General features: G+C 40.0%; 2 protein-coding genes across 5 annotated transcripts; one reads left to right on the top strand and one right to left on the bottom strand.

The window, feature by feature from the left end:
• Positions 1-1,087: 1,087 nt before the first annotated feature.
• Positions 1,088-13,735, top strand: ddx21 (DEAD (Asp-Glu-Ala-Asp) box helicase 21). The gene is made up of 15 exons (XM_048269575.1): positions 1,088-1,241; positions 2,193-2,411; positions 2,530-2,682; positions 4,385-4,457; positions 5,900-6,078; positions 6,225-6,342; positions 6,524-6,709; positions 7,264-7,409; positions 7,775-7,924; positions 8,591-8,752; positions 9,404-9,597; positions 10,137-10,296; positions 11,786-11,920; positions 12,032-12,076; positions 13,253-13,735. Exons 1-15 carry the CDS (start codon positions 1,161-1,163, stop codon positions 13,505-13,507), a joined length of 2,256 nt encoding a protein of 751 aa, XP_048125532.1. The 5' UTR covers positions 1,088-1,160; the 3' UTR covers positions 13,508-13,735.
• irf1a (interferon regulatory factor 1a) lies at positions 13,577-17,919 on the bottom strand. 4 transcript variants are annotated; one of them, XM_048269579.1, is made up of 10 exons: positions 17,895-17,912; positions 17,748-17,806; positions 17,371-17,507; positions 16,942-17,068; positions 15,531-15,710; positions 15,281-15,364; positions 14,731-14,883; positions 14,590-14,642; positions 14,406-14,499; positions 13,577-14,084 (listed from the first exon to the last, which is right to left on the bottom strand). In XM_048269579.1, the coding sequence occupies exons 3-10, from the start codon at positions 17,473-17,475 to the stop codon at positions 14,005-14,007; spliced, it is 876 nt and encodes a 291-aa protein (XP_048125536.1). In that variant the 5' UTR covers positions 17,476-17,507; positions 17,748-17,806; positions 17,895-17,912; the 3' UTR covers positions 13,577-14,004. The 4 variants fall into 4 exon arrangements, with proteins under 4 accessions (XP_048125536.1, XP_048125533.1, XP_048125537.1 ...); XM_048269576.1 differs by having other exon boundaries at positions 17,371-17,650; positions 17,748-17,919; XM_048269580.1 differs by having other exon boundaries at positions 16,942-17,041; positions 17,371-17,650; positions 17,748-17,919.
• Positions 17,920-18,236: the final 317 nt, after the last annotated feature.

The following is an 18,236-nucleotide window of genomic DNA, read 5'->3' as shown; positions in this document are numbered from 1 at the left end:
CCAACCACGTGTTGTTCACATCACGGGCACTGTACATGGTGTAAAGTTACGCTAATCCTCGTAATTCCATGGATCTGCTTTCCAGTTGAATCGCAATGGAAATACCACTGGTGAGAGTTGTGACAGGATTAGATATATTAGTCGCAATGCAGTGGTGGAAGTAATGAAATAATGAATGAAAATAAACGTGAGATGTGCACGGTGTGTTTTTCTTGGAAAAGTAGGAATAATTCCTGCAAATTGGAAATGTTTAGGTTAACGTGAGGTGAAGTTAACTAATCAAATCAAAATGACTAAATGATAGCAGTCTGACTATCACGCAACAGAGTGTAAGTTTAGGCCTATTGAGCAGGCAAAAGGTGAATAATGAAACCCTTGCCTTGGACAAATGTAAACCTTCATCGTAGGTCATTGCTCTGTCCAAAAACATGTGCACAGCGCTGTGCTTTTATTCTGACTTTCGATGAATTGTCACTAAACAAAGAAAATCATGAGATAAATAATGAAAATAAAAACTGTGAAAAGAAAAGAAACATATAGGCCTAATAAGAAAAATCTCAGCCAGGCGGATTGCAGCCAGAAGCATGTTACAGTAGACTATTTTCAGACAGGGGCGTCCGCCCTGTCACAAGTTATACCCAACACAGTGTGCCCATGAAAGCTGCCCTACTTTTTTTTGTCTGACATGCTACGTGCGTTTCCACTGAGGGGGCACTCGCTGTCAAAGCTCACGTACAGATCAGATGAGGAGTCCCCCTTCCACTGTTCAAATGCCCACCTCGTGCCACCCTATTCTAAATTCAACTCGGGCTCTTGTGATGGGGACTAGGGCCAACACCTATTATTAGACGAGTAGCCTACTCAAAGATCATACAAAACATTTGTATTGCCTCGGGGTATAGTTCAACTGTTGCAGCAGATGTAGATAAAGATCAATATTCATTCCGATTATTTGTTGAGTTTTTTTTTTTTAAAGCATCTCTTCAAATTCTGCAGGTAGGCCATTTGCAGAGCTGCCAAGTGCAGAGCTGCTCGGTTTGGCCACTAGCACTTGCCGTAGTGTATCGCTGCATGTGTTTTGCAGTACGAAAGACAACTTCCTTTTCCGGACCTCGCCCGTGGAATCAGGCTGTGTCCACCTAAGCGGGTCAACAACAAGAATGCCGTCAAAACTTTTTGAAGATCCTGAAAACGCCACTGTAATCGGCATTGACGATATGGATACGCCTGCAAAAGTAAAAGTAAGAAAAATGTCATGATCATATCAACACGTTCGCTTTGTAGCCGCAAACGAGTTGGCTAACGTTAGCCTAGCTACGATCGGGTTAGAGTTTGCGGCTTAGATTTTTTCTCGAAAGCAAAATAGCATTCGACGTGTCAGTAACATTGTTCGATCTTAATCGTATATCAATCAAGGGTCAGATGTGTGTGTAATTTTCTTCCAGACATTCCGAATGTTCTGTTTGTAGTCTGAGACATGTACGTGTGTGATGCACGTGGACCGGGGCCCTGAAAACACATGAAGGCTTTTAGGCGAGCCACGTGTCTGACTAGCCATTTAAATATGCCAACTTTGTCGTATTGAAGTTCAAGTTTAGATGGATATTTTATATTTGTAGATGAAGCCGACTCCACTACGGAAGTTGTAGAGGCGTTACAGATAACGGCAGGTGTATTTTAGCCGGCTAGCAATAGTTTAATTTGTGTTCAACACACTATGTAGCAGCTTACATAGGTTACAGTAGGCTTGGATGCGGTCGTGGATGATGCCAAGTGGTGTTGGTAAATGCCAGGATGTTGTGAGGTCAATTGTTTTTTAGTATGTTTTGCGACCTGGCACTTCCAAACAGACATTGAAGGTGTATCATTAAACGTACGGGCATTAAAAAAAAAACATTAGATTAGCCTACTAGTATACTAGTAAACATTTGTTGTAGTTGAAGAACTTGATGTGTCAGTGTACAGTACTGATATCTACTCTGAACTTTTTTTATTTGTAGTGTTTCCTTTTTCTACCTCTTCTGGGAGTTCTAGTTTTGAATTGTATTATTCTCTGAAATACAATATAATTAACATTGCCTATGTTGTGATTAATCAATTACGATTTGAGCCTGTGATGAGAACCCATAGATATTTTGGTGTTCTCGAACATTCCTGCATTGATAATTAATGTCTTATGTCACAATTTGTAGAAAGCCAAGAAGGATAAGACCAAGGATGGAAAGATCAAGAAAAAGAAACAGGTGGCTGAAGAACAACCTGATGAATGTGAGCCGCCAACTCCCAAAAAGAAGAAAAAGGAGAAACGGGACACAGCCTTGGGAGATTTGACTGATGTAAACGGCAACACGAAAGTGAAGTCTTCCACTGAAGGGCTTGATGGGGACTCAATAGAAGACCAAATTATTGTGGTAAAGCTATTCCATTATTTGTTCACTTCCATGTATTGTTTTTGCCAATACCCACTTTGTGAGATCACAAGCATGTACTGTGCATTTATAAATTCGTTTTTGAAATTCTTTCTCAGAAAAAAAGAAAAAGATAAAAAAAGATGCAACATCAACAGCCAATGGAAACCTGGCAGTGACGCCTAAGCTCATAGCAAAAACCAATGAACATTCCACATCTACCACACCAGCACAGTCTAGTGAGGATTCCTGCAGTGACAGTGAGAAGGAAATGGTACGTTCCCTATTTGATGTAGTCTCTTGTGTGTGATATTGCCATATCCTCAAGGCTCTGCCATCAGAAGTATATGCCCCCTACTTTCCTTGCACTATGCAAGCTAATTGTCATGCAAGGATCCATGTTTCTTTGTATTTTTGAACAATTACTTTTATTTTCTAAGTCAAGTTCAAAAGCACATACATAATCCCCCATACCGACCCAGAAACAAACCCTGTCAAACATCTGCTTAACAGAAGTGTACAAACAAACATTCTTTGGAAATTTTGCCGTGACGTATACTCAGGGGTGCCACGGAATGGTCCAAAGCTTGATCATTTAATGATCTATTTTTATTTTATTTAAAAAAAAGAAAAGAAATTAGCCATAATATCAATTTTTAAAATACAGTTGTGAGAGAGGACAGACCGTTTTATGGTTAGACACGGCAGGTACAAACACTGTTTTTTAATGCACTGGCCAATTTCGAGATTATGGGCTAGTTTGCTACCTTAGCATATATTCTTTCACACTACTACTACAACAAAGTCTAATTTACACATTTAGGTGTTTATTTCATTATATTTTGTCCACTTGCGCCATTATTTCTCCTAAATTCACCAAAAGTTAGTATTCTAACGTTTCATGCACTACCACGACCGTGATTCAAAACATCATGTGTAGTACCGTTGGAAAGCTGTTTTTCCTGCATGACGATGTGCAATCCAAATATGGACACTTCCTTAGTATCAGCAGCCAATCGCAGAAGTTCAAGGGCGAGTCTAGGCTTACAATGGAATCTCATTGGCTGTGTTTCAAGACTCTTTTCTCAAATTGAGTTTCCTCACACTCTGAGCACAAAATCTCCATTTCAGAAGCACTTACAGTACATACATCAAACTTTTCAGTACGTAACTATATCTACAAGACTTTTGCTGAGGTTTTTTTTGTTAAGGCTATTTACAGTATATTCTGATTTACAGGATTACAAAAGTAGATATCTGTAAATCCCTCTGTATTTTTCCCATCTAATAATTGAACACAATGAAATAATAATTTTGAACCTGGCTTTATCCAAAGCTCAGATTTCGAGTTTTAAAATGTATGCAAATTAGCACATAATATGATAACACCTAATTTGCATATTTATAAATTACAGAAAACTTGTAATACATTTTTTGTCATATTAATGTAAGTAATCAACTGGGGAAGTTTCATAGTGTTATCTGATAGTTAAAAAGTTTACCCTATTCACCTGTAGTGTCTCGCCTTTAGTTGAAGGCCTATTCCTGATTCTGATTCTGTTCATATTCTGTTCACTATTTTTTCAAAAGTTCTATTAAATTAGTTGAATTAAAGAGAATGGTTCATTTAAATAAAACAAAAATGAGAAACCTCATCTTCTCATAGTAATGCGTTTATAATAAAAGCAGTCATGGCCTATCCAACATATGGTTAAATAAAATGTTATACAAATAATGCACAAAAGGAGGTTGAGAGTAAAAAGTTAAAAAAAATAGGGGTGCCGTGGATGGAGAGAGAGATATGTTTAGGGGTGCCGTGAGCCATAAAAGTTTAGAAACCACTGTAATGATTACATTGAGGCTAAATCTGCATTAAAAAGAATGTTGTACAACCTATAAAACAGTGGTTGTGAAATTACAAGTCATTGTTTAAATTTTGTGTTCCTCTTGCCTTCTCTTTCCCTATAAACTAAAAGGAAACACCAGAACAGAAAGAAGGAGCATTCAAAAACTTCAGGATATCCCAAAACACAATCAATCTCCTCAAAGGTAAAGTCTTGTGTAATCAAAGGGTTACATTGTTGGTCAGAATGGCCCAAGGTCATATGAAGAAATTGCCAGTGTAACCTATGTAAAGAAGTCTGTTTATTTCCTTTTGATATGAAAATATGACCTTGGCAGTGATTTCAATTATCACCCTGGATATTGAGAATGTGGGAGAATCTGTCCTCAGACAAGTCATTTAGAGAAAACACAAAATCTGAAAAAATTGTGCTTATAGATTTATGTTTGAAAAAAAACTGGAAAAGTTATGGAATTTGAAAATGGCAATTTCCAGGCCTGCTTCACCCATTGCAATTCAACTGAAATGTATCGCGTTTGGGCAGATCATGTTGCACACTTTCTTATGTCTTTCGCGCAGAGACAGAGATTGGCCTTTTCTGAAAGGAACTACTCTGCCCTCCCTCTACTCATTCAACTCACCCATTGCCGTAGAACACACAAACGGTGGATAGGAGTCGGAGGGTGGAGTAATATGTTTCGGAAAGCCCAATTATCTTTGAACTTTTAAATTCAGTGTTGTACTAGGCTATGTGCTATGCCAGGAAAATAGGCTACCAATTTAATCACGTCTAGCTTTACTTGGATAAATAAAACAGGTTTTTTATAATTGTCAGCTTACGTTTGGCACATTAACCTTTTAATCAGTTGTTTAGCCATGTAAGGCCTATTCCACGTTGTTTGCATTGAGATTATTTCTTTCACTGTTGCGTGTCAATTTTGTGAAGATTCAGAAACGTGGATGGGTTGTCGTCAGCATATCAGTAGCGAGTGTGCCAACAAATTATGTAGGCGAAGGTTTGCAGCTGGATGGCATTTTGCGTTTGTGGTTGCCTACTGGGGTTCTTCAGGTTACAGCCCCGTAACTTCAGCATTGCATCTCACTAGCCAGTGTGTGTGGCGCTACAAAGCTGCAGGAATTAAACAGGCAATTACATACTGGTCATGATGAACCGACAGAGTTGAAGAAGAGATGATTAGTAATTGGTCAGGCTATTACATTAATCAGGATTTCAAGGTGTGGGTATGTGAGGGTATTTGTCTACAGTAGGTGATCAAATAAAGTGAAATACACAACTTTGCTTAATTTAATGTAGGGCCTAAATATAGCCTAATGTGCCTGCTGGTGTGTCAGTGTTGGCCTATATTTTTTTTTTGTATTATAAATACATAGATAAGCCTAATTTCAATTCAAATTTCCCAGACTGTTTCAAAAGAATGGGTTTCTATTCTAGTAGGCTAGTTGATGTGATGTTTTGAGGAATATAAGGTCATGTAAATTTGTCAAATCATGGAAAAGTCATGGAAATTCTCTGGACCCCTGCTTTTTCTTCTAAGTTCTGCTTTTTTGTGTAAAGGGCTGTGTTTGTATACTGTTGCTTCTTGACTGAAATAATGATGTGCTTGATTATGGTGCCATCTGCCTGCAGCTCGAGGAGTTACATATCTGTTTGACATCCAAGCGAAGACCTTTAACCATGTGTACGATGGAAAAGATGTGATCGCCCAGGCTAGAACAGGGACGGGAAAAACATTCTCCTTTGCCATCCCCCTTGTGGAGAAAATCCAGGCCGATGCAGAGGACAAAAAAAGGGGTAGAGCCCCAAAGGTATGACTTGGCAGACTCAAAAGCACCCTTGTGTGCCTATATCGGTATCCAGAGCGCAGTAGTCCCTTGGGTCTATTTGAATTTAAGTTTTTAAATATTTGAGTTTTTGAATTTAGATTTTTTTTTTACTGCTTGTATTCCTCCAGGTTTTGGTTCTGACTCCAACAAGAGAGTTGGCCATTCAAGTGGCTAAAGACTTCAAAGATGTCACCAAGAAACTGTCTGTTACATGCTTTTATGGAGGAAGTTCTTACAATCCCCAGAGTAAGTATGATGTTGGTGTCGATAATCACATACTTGAATGTGAATTCCGAGGATGAATTTTTCTTCACGGATGAAGTGAACTAAAGAGACCCTGTTGTTAATTTGTTTTTCCCTTGTTACTTGACATCATGTGCATGGTTATCTGGTGAAGTTATATTGTCGTCTTTGTTGTCATACTCAGTCGACGCTATTAGAAATGGTATTGATGTGCTGGTGGGAACACCTGGACGAATCAAAGACCATCTTGAGAACAACAAACTGGACTTGTCCCTGCTGAAGCATGTGGTACTGGATGAAGTGGACCAAATGCTTGACATGGGTTTCGCAGATTCGGTGGAGGAGATTCTGTCCACCTCATATCAAAAAGGTCTGTTTAGGACAGTTTTTTTTCAACTCTGCATATTTGTGATACTGAACAAAAATATAAACAACACATTTTGCTTACATTTTACATGGGTCACATTCGATTAGCATGTAAACATATCCTAGAGAACGGTCAAACTCGGTACACATGTGTTTTTAACCCCTAGGTTAATTTTGCACCGGAATTGTCCTTTAATCAGGATCTTTTAACGTTACTTGTCTGGTAAATGATTTATCTATGTGAAGTGCTAATCAACACAGATTTGAACAAAAACATTTCAGTGAAATAAGCCATTTGTGTGTATAAAAGAAATATTACATCTTACTTCAATTCATGATCACAAATTCTCAGTGAAACTGATTTACAGTCTTACCATTTAAAAAAAAAAAAAAAAAAAAAGAAAGCCAATTAAGCAATGCATGTTAATATGCAAACAAAAGAAAGGCTCATAAAATGTTGCCCTGAAACCTGACCCATTAGATTCCTTTGTCTTTGTTTAGTTTATTGTTGGCAAACATCAGCATGGTCTACTTGAACCTAAACTGATTTATTCACAGACTCGCCAAGCAACCCTCAGACACTTCTCTTCTCTGCCACCTGCCCATCATGGGTGTACGCCGTCGCCAAAAAGTACATGCGACCTCAGTGCATGCATGTAGATCTGATTGGCAAGAAGACCCAGAAAGCTGCCACCACTGTTGAAGTAAGTTCTATATGACCGTGTGAACAGGTGCATGGTGTTATGCTTTAGGTGTTCGTTGACTTGTTGATGATGACAACTTTGGCAACTTGATGGTTCCACAGTAGTTTTCCTTCCTCGTTCTTGCTTCTAAAAAATGCCCTCAGTGGAACTTCCCCTGAGGCTTGAATCGGTAATAAGGGTGAACTATGCAGGTCTTGCATATCCTTATCATCCATCAAGTCAATCTCAACCTTTTGAAACGTCATGACTGGCCTTGAAGTCTGGTTCTTGAAAGATGTGATCATCAAAATAAACAGGTCTGAAAAGCCGATATTAAGAAGTATGCTTTGTTTGTGATCTTGTGATTTCCCCCCTTGCGTCCTCAGCACCTGGCCATTGCCTGCCACTGGTCTCAGAGGGCTGCAGTCATCGGAGATGTGGTGCGGGTATACAGCGGAAGCCATGGCCGCTCCATCATCTTCTGTGAAACCAAGAAAGAGGCCAACGAGCTCGCCATGCACAGCGCCGTCAAACAGGTACCCCACAAGCCCCATATCTCTTTAGCATCTGCTAGGGTTCTTATTGCTGGTCAAATTAACAGATTTACACATTGATAAAAAATATAAAAATGTAAAACTATATATAAACTTAGTTCATTAAGCACTTCTTATGTGTTATGGTTTGTATAATATTGTTTTATTTCCATTAGGCTGTTGATTCATTTGACATTGTTGTTTATTATTGATATTGTCCTTAATGTAGTCTTACTATGCGAGCGAGCCTTAGGCCTTTTTATTTTTATGATTTGTTTTCATATTTTTCTTTTAATTTATATGTAGATTGCCCCTTTGCGTGACGTATTTGTCACTCTTCTTCCTTCATTGGAAGAACATGAGGAAATGGAATTAATTATCTCCTAAACTGATTGACTCGTAATGAATAATTAAATAGCAATGCCACATCTTTAAAATTCCATATAACTCAGTCAGAGAACTTACATAATTTGTGGAGAGTAGGACTGTGACGATATCCACATCGCGATCGCAATACCGCGATCATGTGATGCCTACTGCAGTTGAGCTCATTACTGCATTTTTTTTCTCTTTAATTTCCGCAAAACCATGGTAAGGAGGTGGCCTCTCCACTCAGGCCATATCTTTTTAGTGTGTGATGTTTTCTCTCCATCTTTGACTGTTCAACAGAGTTGTCAGTCCCTCCACGGGGACATTCCTCAGAAGCAGAGGGAAATCACATTAAAGGGCTTCAGAAACGGCACCTTTGAGGTCTTGGTAGCCACCAATGTCGCTGCGCGAGGACTGGACATCCCAGAGATTGACCTGGTGGTGCAGTGCTCTCCTCCCAAGGTGTGTTTTTCTTATCTCCCCCATCATTTTTTTTTGTCTCCTTCTTGGAACTAGGATTTGGTGATTCATACATTACATAAGGTCAAGCACGCAGCCGGTATGCCAATGTGTCTTTCTTTACGTGCATACTTTGTGCTCTGACTGATCTAAGGGAATAGGTGACATTTCATTTTATCCGTTAATTAAGCCTCACCCTGAATACTGAAGGTGGATGAAGGCTCACTTAAGGTGATGATACATGGGTCAACCTTTTGAGCAATGCTGCTGCCGGGCAACAACATAACCGGTTCTATGTGTTTGATTGGATGATCATGACCCAATACTCAGAAACGTTGCCCTGCAGCATTGCTTCAAGGTTTCTTGTGCCTCATCAGTTTTAGACCAGAATGCCAGTCCAGTGAAGCAGAGGTGGAATGGGTTTCTGATCTCTTTTGTATTCATTAAAATGATGTTGTAAAGCTGAAAGCAAACCAAAATGAAGGCAGGGAAACAAAAAAAGACACTGACTAAGATAGACTAAGACAGATATTAGAAACACAAAGAAGTGAAACAAACTAGTTAAGTTGTAAATATTTACACGTTAAGGTGACCGGTGGGCACAGGAGGCAGCATTTTGAAGTAGATGTCGTATTGTTCTCTCCTGGACTTTAGGACGTGGACTCCTACATCCATCGCTCTGGCCGTACCGGCAGAGCGGGCAGGACGGGTGTGTGTATCTGTTTCTACCAGCGCAAAGAGGAAGACCAGCTCCGCAACGTCGAACAGAAAGCGGGCATCACCTTCAAGCGTGTCGGTGTGCCCACAGCCAATGACATCATCAAATCGTCCAGTAAAGATGCCGTGAAGTGAGTGCAGAGCTATCTGTGGAGGGACTTGGATGGCATGGCTCTTTCAGGAAGAGGTTTAATAATCAGAGTGCCTGCATTGTAGATGGGACACCGTACAGTGTTTTTTGCTATATTTTCTTGGTGTACTGTTGTGTATATTGTACAGAAGCTTAATGGTTCTGCTGCAGTACTTTGCTAATTGGAACACAATCAAACAAACCAAAGGGGTTTCAATCCTCCCCGTGAGGGGAAATTTGGTCTCTGCATTTATCCCAATCCGTGAATTAGTGAAACACACTCCGCACACAGTAAACACACAGTGAGGTGAAGCACACACTAATCCTGGCGCAGTGAGCTGCCTGCTACAACGGCACTCGGGAGCAGTGAGGGGTTAGGTGCCTTGCTTCAGCCGTGCCTACTGGTCGGGATTCGAACCAGCAACCCTCCGGTTACAAGTCCGAAGCACTAACCAGTAGGCCACGGCTGCCCATGTCCTTGACTCCATCTCCATTAGTTCGAGTCCTAATTTGGGGGTGTTCACTCTGTGTGTCTCGCAGATTTCTGGACTCTGTTCCTCCAGCTGCTGTGGGATATTTCCGGGAGGCAGCGGAGAGGCTGATTGAGGAGAGGGGGGCGGTGGAGGCCTTGGCGGCTGCCCTTGCTCACATCTCTGGGGCTACCAGCCTTGAGCAGAGGTCCCTCCTCAACTCTGAATCGGTGAGTTTGTGTGTGTGTGTACGTGTGGAAGAGACTTAGGTCATCTTAGACTTAGGCGCACCATTGCAAACCTTATTCTGATGCAGGTTATATAGACCAGCCTTTTTCAAACTTCTTTGACCTGAGGCCCGGTCATGGCAGACTTTGGCTCATCTACACACACCCCCCACACCCCCATCAAATTATCAGTATCACTATCACAATCATTATTATGCCTTTATTGCATACATGAACTTTCACTTAAATGTTTTGTGACATGCACATCAGCGGACTGCTTGCGTCGATTGATGACGTCGACGCAAAATATGAGCGTCAATTCGTCAAGCATAACGTGTGCTGCTAAATATTTTTTATTTTACACCTTCAGTGTTTTCCATACGTTGACTAATCTGTGGCTGGGCCCCACGAAATCAAAACCGGCCACCACACATTCATGTTCTATGTTTAAGGCCTATTTAAATTAAAGATAAGATAAAATAATTTCATTGAGGTGCACTTTTTACTCACACAGTCTTTCCTCGCCCCGCCCGCTCTCCTCTGCATGTGTATTTAACAAAATATTCACGATTGTTGAAGGATTGTTGTTGCCGCATAGAACACAGTGGGCTAAATTGCTATTAAATCCGCTTAGCATTGTGACCATGCTGCGCAAATTTGTTCAAAACTACTGCATTAAAGTTAAAGTGAACTCTGCTAAGGTCTTATCACAACAAAGTACATTGAGGAGACTAAACTAAGTTAAGTTACAGTATGCAATCAAGCAGTATCTCAATGCTAACGTTAGAATACTGTTTGGGTGTCAAGTTTAGCATGCTTACTTGCAGCTGCTTGTATTCGTAATGCAGGGCTCATTTTATTGACTCTGAATGTTTGCAAAATCTCGATGTAAATGGAAAAGTGTTTTCCAAGACTCAAAAGTGCTTGTCCAAAGGAGAAGTACGAACCGTTATTTGAACTAACTACGTTATGAATTGCATCCACACATCAGCAGCCTTTTAACTGTGTTAATGTTAATTGCAAGGATTCCCACATGAACGTCTTAAATTGACAGGCACTCAATTAGACATACACTACTGAACTTTATTGAATGCTACCTCTGACTAAGAATGCATTACTTTGCACTTCTATAGTCTTTTATTTTGGAATCTTAAGAGCAATAAACATATATATTGCAATGTTAAAGAATTCATGTTTTTTTCATTCAGATATGTAAATAAACATGTATAAGTTGCTATTAGTGAATTAATGGGGAGATAATCGAATCGGACTGAAAAAATGAATCGTTAGATTAATCGATGCATCGAAAAAATAATCGCTAGATTAATCGTTTAAAAAAATAATAGTTTATCCCAGCCCTAGTGTCGTTAAATAATTAAATGGCCTTCCAACAGTTGTCTGTATTTTATTTTTTAAGTAGGAGTAGGCACTTGTAGTTAGTTCTAAATACAGTGTTTTGTTGAATGACTGCTTGGTGTATGCCTCATTTCAGGGATACACAACGATGCTTATGACCTGCTCTATTGAGATGCACAGCATCAGCTACGGCTGGCGCTGCCTGAAGGAACAACTGGGGGAGGATATCGACGATAAGATCCAGCGCATGACTTTCCTTAAAGGAAGGAAGGTAAGACACTGAATTTGCCTACATTTAAACATCAAAACAAATGTATTCTTTCAAGGTGATTTTGGTTTGGTGTAACAATTTTGTCTTTGTGTTTTGATTTTGTTTCTGTAGGGTGTCTGTTTTGATGTTCCGTCCGACAAGGTGAAAAGCTATCAGGTATGAAAACCTGTGTGTGTGTGTGTGTGTGTGTGTGTGTGTGTGTGTGTGTGTGTGTGTGTGTGTGTGTGTTAGGGGGTGAGAACCAGCAGAAGAGGGAGGTAAGGTGTGGGGGTGATTTTGATTGGTTACCTTGATCAGCTGGATAGTGACAAATGTTTGGAATGCAAGCCTGTAAATGCCATGTGTGTACACACAAGCTCATTTTCCAAGCAGCTGCAGAGTACCAGTACACAGCAAATTATTATTTCAAGCTTGGGGATGTGAGGCTTCGCAGTCTTCAAATTACACAACAGTCCAACGACTGTTTTCTTGCCTTAACGTGTATATTGCAGAGTCCATGTCCGAGTCAAGCAGATGTATGTTAGCCATTTTTTCTGTGATAGATGTACAGTATGCTAGCTGTGTTTGATCCGTTTCAAACTGCACTTAATGCCACGCTGCCCTGTTAGGTACTTTCTGTGACCGCAGTTAATCCTGCTTCGAATGGCCTTCCATTTTCATGCAAGTAAGGATGAGAATTAACAAGTGCTTGTTTTAGCTATTGGACTTCAGTGTGAAAGTTAGGGTCAGAACAGCAGGAAGTTCTTTTACAAAACTCCAAATCAAATGATAGGGTAAGTGACTGTATCAGTCAGTTTTTTTAAATATGGTCAGCTCTCAATTCTGTGAGAAAGAGGTTAGGGCAATGAAATGCTTCAGTTAATGTTGCTGCCTTAACTTGCAAGCTTAGTGGTAATACTGATTGTTCGTGATGACAGAAGTCTACATGCACGCTATCAAGCCAAGAGCAAGTCTAACAGACTACATATATGCATATATATTTTGGGGGTCATATAAATTTATACTTACTTACTATTACTAACAGATTTTTGTTAATATGGATACGTATGTTAAGGCAAACAGACTTATTTTTAAGTAAGACCTAAACATAGTAAAATATGGATGATCCTTGGTCCACTGCTGGTTACGTGGAGAAGAGACAGTTTTGGCTATTAGTAGATTATGGATAATTCTGGCCCAGGCTTTTTGGGTCAGTACTGCTGACTTGTAGAAGTAAGTTCACATGTTTTTTGAGAATGAACAGATCTTTTGAGCTAGAAAACAGATCACAAATATTCCCCATCTCTAGAAAATGCCGCTTACTGAAATAAAATCCCTTTTGTGCACTTTCAGGACGCCTGGACAGACGGTCGTCGGTGTCAGTTGACCATTGCCACAGAGCTGCCCGATATGGAGGAAAACATGCGTAACCGTGGTGACAGAAACTCCAACGGCTTTGGTGGCCGCTCCTTTGGTGGTAGGGGAGGAGGCGGCAGCCGTGGATTTGGCAACAGGAACGGCAACAACAGATGGGGAGGAGGAGGAGGAGGAAGTCGAGGAAGAGGGGGTTTCGGACAGAAACGCAGCTTCAGCAAGGCCTTTGAATAACCAAGGGCCTACACACACATTTGGACTTGAGGTGACTGTTGTCAGCCCCTCAGGCTGGCTTTTTTGGGATGTTTTTTTTGGGGGGAAAGCTACTCCATACCGGAAAGTTTCTCCCCGAAATGTTCATGCTATGAGCTGATTGCTTTGCAATTTGGTATTTAAATGTCACAATTTAATGAGCCCATTCACTTGAATGCGATGAATCATTAAACATGGTCTTATAAGAAATCCTGGTTTTGTGTACATCATTTTACCTCATAATTAGGGTGTAGGAAGTCACCAGAAAGAGCATCCATGACTAAACTAACAGGCAAAACTGAGTTTATTTAGGAAGGGAAACAGTGTTGGTACAAGCTAAATAGGTACTTTCTACAGGCAGCCATTGAAGGTTAAACTTGTTGGCTTCATTCACATTATAACAAATTATCAATAAAATATGTATAAAATGTATTTAAAAAAGTAAATATTCTATCCATAATTTGTCTTCACTCTTGCACCTATAAAAGTTGTCCTTGAATGATGGTGTTGAATTGGCCGTCCCTTTGTAAGGGGCATCCTGGACTGTCCATGGTGTCACCTGCAAATATACATCAACATTATGAACTTTAACAAGGTATTCATACAGTTTGAAATTTGTAACAGGCAGTGCTTCACACACCATTACTTCTATGAATTTGTTACAACCAAACACTATTTTAATTAATAAGTAAATGGTTTATCGTCAGATCTACATCTTAAGTTTGCATACACTGCCCAATTGCATTCATGAATGTGTACTGTTATGTGCAAAATTAGTCCAGGCTGAGGATAGTTCTACCCAAAATTGGTCATCTCAGTAAATCTGAATTGGAAGTGTATTTTGGTTGCTGCATCACGAGTATTAATCGGTGATACTGACCGAAGTCCATCCACGTTGAGCTTGCTGGCCTCCAGCTACTGTCAAACTCACTGGCGGGGTTCCAGTGGTCCACACTTTTGAGATGATCAACTATCTGTTGAATTGAAAGTCCATTTAAATACATTTCAATAATGAATCAATATGTTCATAGGCAAAGGGAGCATAAATAAGGTTTAAGACTTGCCTTCAAGACAGCCTCTGCCTGCTCCTGGTCATCACTGGAAACAAACTGGCCATCTGTGGGGGTTTCAGAAATGCTGTGAGTGATGTGTCCACAAGACTACTTAGAGGTTCTTATAGAACAGTTAGTTATGTGCCCTCCTACCATGTGCTTCAGTGTTGAAATGTGTCAGGGAATGGAAGTCATCTTTGGACCTGTCCTCTTCCTTTATGGGATTGAACGTGGGAAAATGATCTCTTCTGCAGAAGATGTTGGATATGGGGTCAGGCTCATCTTTTCTGTACTTACAGAAAGCCTCTGAGAAGACACAAAAACTGTTTCAGAGGACCGTGCAACTAGTGTTGCCTAAACTCACAATTTATTTCCAAGGACATATTGTTAAAAAATAAGGTAATTTAGGGTCCATTACAGCTACTTATGGTGCTAAACAATCCTATACTGTAACAATATGAGTTTGCAAAAGAAAGACTGAGGTGTACCACTGGAACAGGGTTGAGACACCAAAGCTATTCTTACTTTTGAAAACAAGAACATGGTGACCCCTGAATGATGTCACTTCTGCTTTGAAGTTTACGTTTTCCCTTCGGGCCTGCTGTCAATATCATGTCATTGATGTACAGTATGTGCACCACTATACTAGAGAGTGAATGTCAGTGTTGCACAAGACCTGTTACAGTCATAAATTCTGCGCTACCTGTGAATCTCTCCAGTGGAGCATTTGTGACTGGTGACAGACAGGGAAGTCGGCTCTTGATGTCAACATCAGGCTGCTGCAGACCTTTGAAAAAGAACATTTCCAACACATTAATTCAGCATGTAGTAAATCTTGTAGTAAATAAAAGTTTTTCATTGACGTTTTCTGGTGGTCTTGGACTAATTTTGTTCCATGATTAGGAGCCTGTGACAAGCACATTTAAGATTATGGAGTGACATTTGGTGCTTGCCTTTCCTTCTCCTCTGGCTCTTGGCACTTGGTAGCATCACATAGACCCTGTAGGCGTTGGTCCCCTTCTTCATGCTCTTGTCATGCAGCTCCCTCACATCTGGCAGAGAATTGAGAGCGCAGCGGAAATTCGCTTTCCATGTCTTGGGGTCTGGCTTGTCGATGCCAGGTTTGTGCCTGCCTTGGATGCATGGGAAGAAACGTTTACTATGAAAACAGATCTGTAGTGATAAGGCAGTCACTTCTGTTTGAGCATGCCTGCTCTGGCATTCTGTTTTTGTTTTTTGGCATATGGATATGAAGTGACCATGGTCCACCTAATCTCATCAATAAACACCCACAGCAAACACAGGCAATACAAGCATACTCGGCGGTGTTCATGAAACCTTGATATTTGCTTTGTTCATTACTTGCTACCACTGTTGTCAGCCTTTGGTTGTATTCAGTTTCGGAATACACCAAAACAATATAGAAGATTGACTGATTGGGAAGCTCAGTGCAACTTGTTTTTATCTACGCTGATCTGAACTGTTTCAGGACTGCTAGAATGTTGTTTACCTTGGGGAGGGATTTTGATAAACCACAGCGTACAAGTTGAAATTCAAGATGCCTTTATATATATTTCCCTTTTGTCAAAGTGTTAACACATCTGCATAGGAATAGGAAATAGGAGCATTGATTAGTTGGAAAATATAGTATAAAAAAATGTGACCCCTTACATTTTATCATACAAAGCGAATTGTCAAATAGTACAAAGGGCATTATGTAGCTACCAAGTTGGTTACAGCGTAGCTCTGTCTAAGCCATCACAATGGAAATCTTGTTGAATTCAGATAAATAGGACTAACAAACCCTGATGGTCAAGCAAAGTTCTATACAGGCTGGTCTTTTCATGGTCTAATTTGCTAAGAATGACCTTAAAATCCTTAATTTGTTGTTTATCAGAAACCATCAGTGCTTCACTAGTTAACACGCTTGTTGTTGCTTTTATACCTTTTTAATTACTACTTTTAATTTATTCTTTAAAGTTGAGCTGGCTCTGGAGCACAAGAATTCCATTACTTATAATTCCTTTTATGAGTACATGACAATAAACTACTTGAACTTGAACCAGTACTAGAGTATTTTCAAATGTAACTCAGCCAGGGACTTGCTTTCTACATTGTTGTTTTACAGCATTCTTTCAACTGTCAAGGAAGTCCAACCATGGAATAATGAAGCCATACAGGAACATCATTAGACTGCACACTGTCACAAGCACACAACTCTAATGATGGATAGGAGTGCTTGTTTTGGCTTGGCAATCTGATATTTACACATGCAACTGTATCTGCATCCTTAGACAGCATGCTTGAGAAAGTGTAATTAGAGATCCTTGCTCTTGTCGCTGTTTGTCTGAACTTGCCCCTTACCAGTGTGAATTGCCCAGTTTCGAAACAGAGTGGCGTCCTTGTCTATATTCCAACCATGTCGAGCAGCATGTTTCCATGGAATCTGGAAAACCCTGGCAGTCTGTAGTGCATTAAACAATTGAACAATCTGTAGAGTTGATTGACAAAACAAAGTGTAATGCTATGAAGTTTTTCATACATATTTAAAGAGACTACCTGATAAGTATTAAGGTGCTTAATCAAGATGAATTACTCAATAGTGTAGTCTTGATCTTCATGAAAAATATTCTATCTAAGAGATGATAAACGGCTAATAAATCTTGCTCTAGTTCATAATGTTTCCTAGGTATGGCAGCTTTCTTTGTGTGCAAAAAAATGCTATTAATTAGCATGTCTGAAGGCTACTTAAGTTGCGACCCATGAATCACATTTTAAATGCCCACAGCTTACCTCATCAAGCCAAACAACTCCAGGGTACTTTCCGGAATGAATCTGCTCCTCTAGCCATGGGCGAAGTCGTAGACGACCTTGGTGCATCCTTGATTGATGCCTCATTGGATCACCAGGAGTTCTCCCAACGTTCAGTGCTGACCAAGACACAGTGCAGGTTCAGATATATCTCTCCAGGGACTAATAAACTCTCACTCCATAAATAGTTGTCATAAGTCAGTTTTCCTCAAGCAGTTCTTTTGATGGTAAATCTGAAGTTTAAAGCTAGGCAGTAAGTCACCTTAAGAGAATAAAGAAACATTATTATCAATAAAAGAATAAAAGACCAGGTATTTACATGGAAGCAGTCCAAGGCGCTTAAATGAGCCATGTCTTACCTTCTCCTTAGTTTGAAGAGTCAGCAGTGTTTCCCAGAAGTACTTGGTGCATCTCGAAACTTGACAGATTGGAAAACATCTAGTGGTTAAATTATTCTCTTCCTGGTGTGGGCAAGGCTGAAGAGTGATAATCAGTGCATGGCTCACCTGAACTTACAGGTTTCCCTTGCTTCCAGCTCTCTACCTGAGAATTTCTGATGAACTTGGTCAGACAAAAACTTACCCTAATCTTTTCCCCCTCCTGTAGATCTCTCCTCCCACTACCTCCCACTGTCACATGCTTGCATCTGATCATACTAGGGCTTGGCTCATTGCTTCTTTTTCTTTTTCACCACTTTTTTTGGGAAGGGGGGGAATTAATTTATCTCATGAAATAGTTTTGTATCATTGACTGACTTCTGGAATTAATAGATGAGCTTAACATAATGCATGTCTCTATATAAAAAGAGGTGGCAACCGCACACTGTTATATTTTTTTTACAGTTTTTT

Source organism: Alosa alosa, chromosome 18 (genome assembly GCF_017589495.1).
Source record: "Alosa alosa isolate M-15738 ecotype Scorff River chromosome 18, AALO_Geno_1.1, whole genome shotgun sequence".
In the NCBI taxonomy this organism is placed as follows: Eukaryota; Metazoa; Chordata; class Actinopteri; order Clupeiformes; family Clupeidae; genus Alosa; species Alosa alosa.
Note: the sequence above shows the minus strand (reverse complement) of the source record. Positions and strands in the feature narration are given on the sequence as shown.

Bases quoted from the DNA above. Each gene is read 5' to 3' on its own strand.
- ddx21 (XM_048269575.1), top strand. From the start codon at position 1,161: ATGCCGTCAAAACTTTTTGAAGATCCTGAAAACGCCACTGTAATCGGC. The intron at 2,412-2,529 runs GTAAAGCTATTC...TCTTTCTCAGAA, and splicing joins TAGAAGACCAAATTATTGTG to AAAAAGAAAAAGATAAAAAA. The intron at 12,077-13,252 runs GTATGAAAACCT...GTGCACTTTCAG, and splicing joins ACAAGGTGAAAAGCTATCAG to GACGCCTGGACAGACGGTCG.
- irf1a (XM_048269576.1), bottom strand. From the start codon at position 17,475: ATGAGGCATCAATCAAGGATGCACCAAGGTCGTCTACGACTTCGCCCA. The intron at 14,884-15,280 runs GTAGCGCAGAAT...GTGTCTTCTCAG, and splicing joins TCCACTGGAGAGATTCACAG to AGGCTTTCTGTAAGTACAGA. The intron at 14,643-14,730 runs GTAGGAGGGCAC...AAACCCCCACAG, and splicing joins TTTCAACACTGAAGCACATG to ATGGCCAGTTTGTTTCCAGT.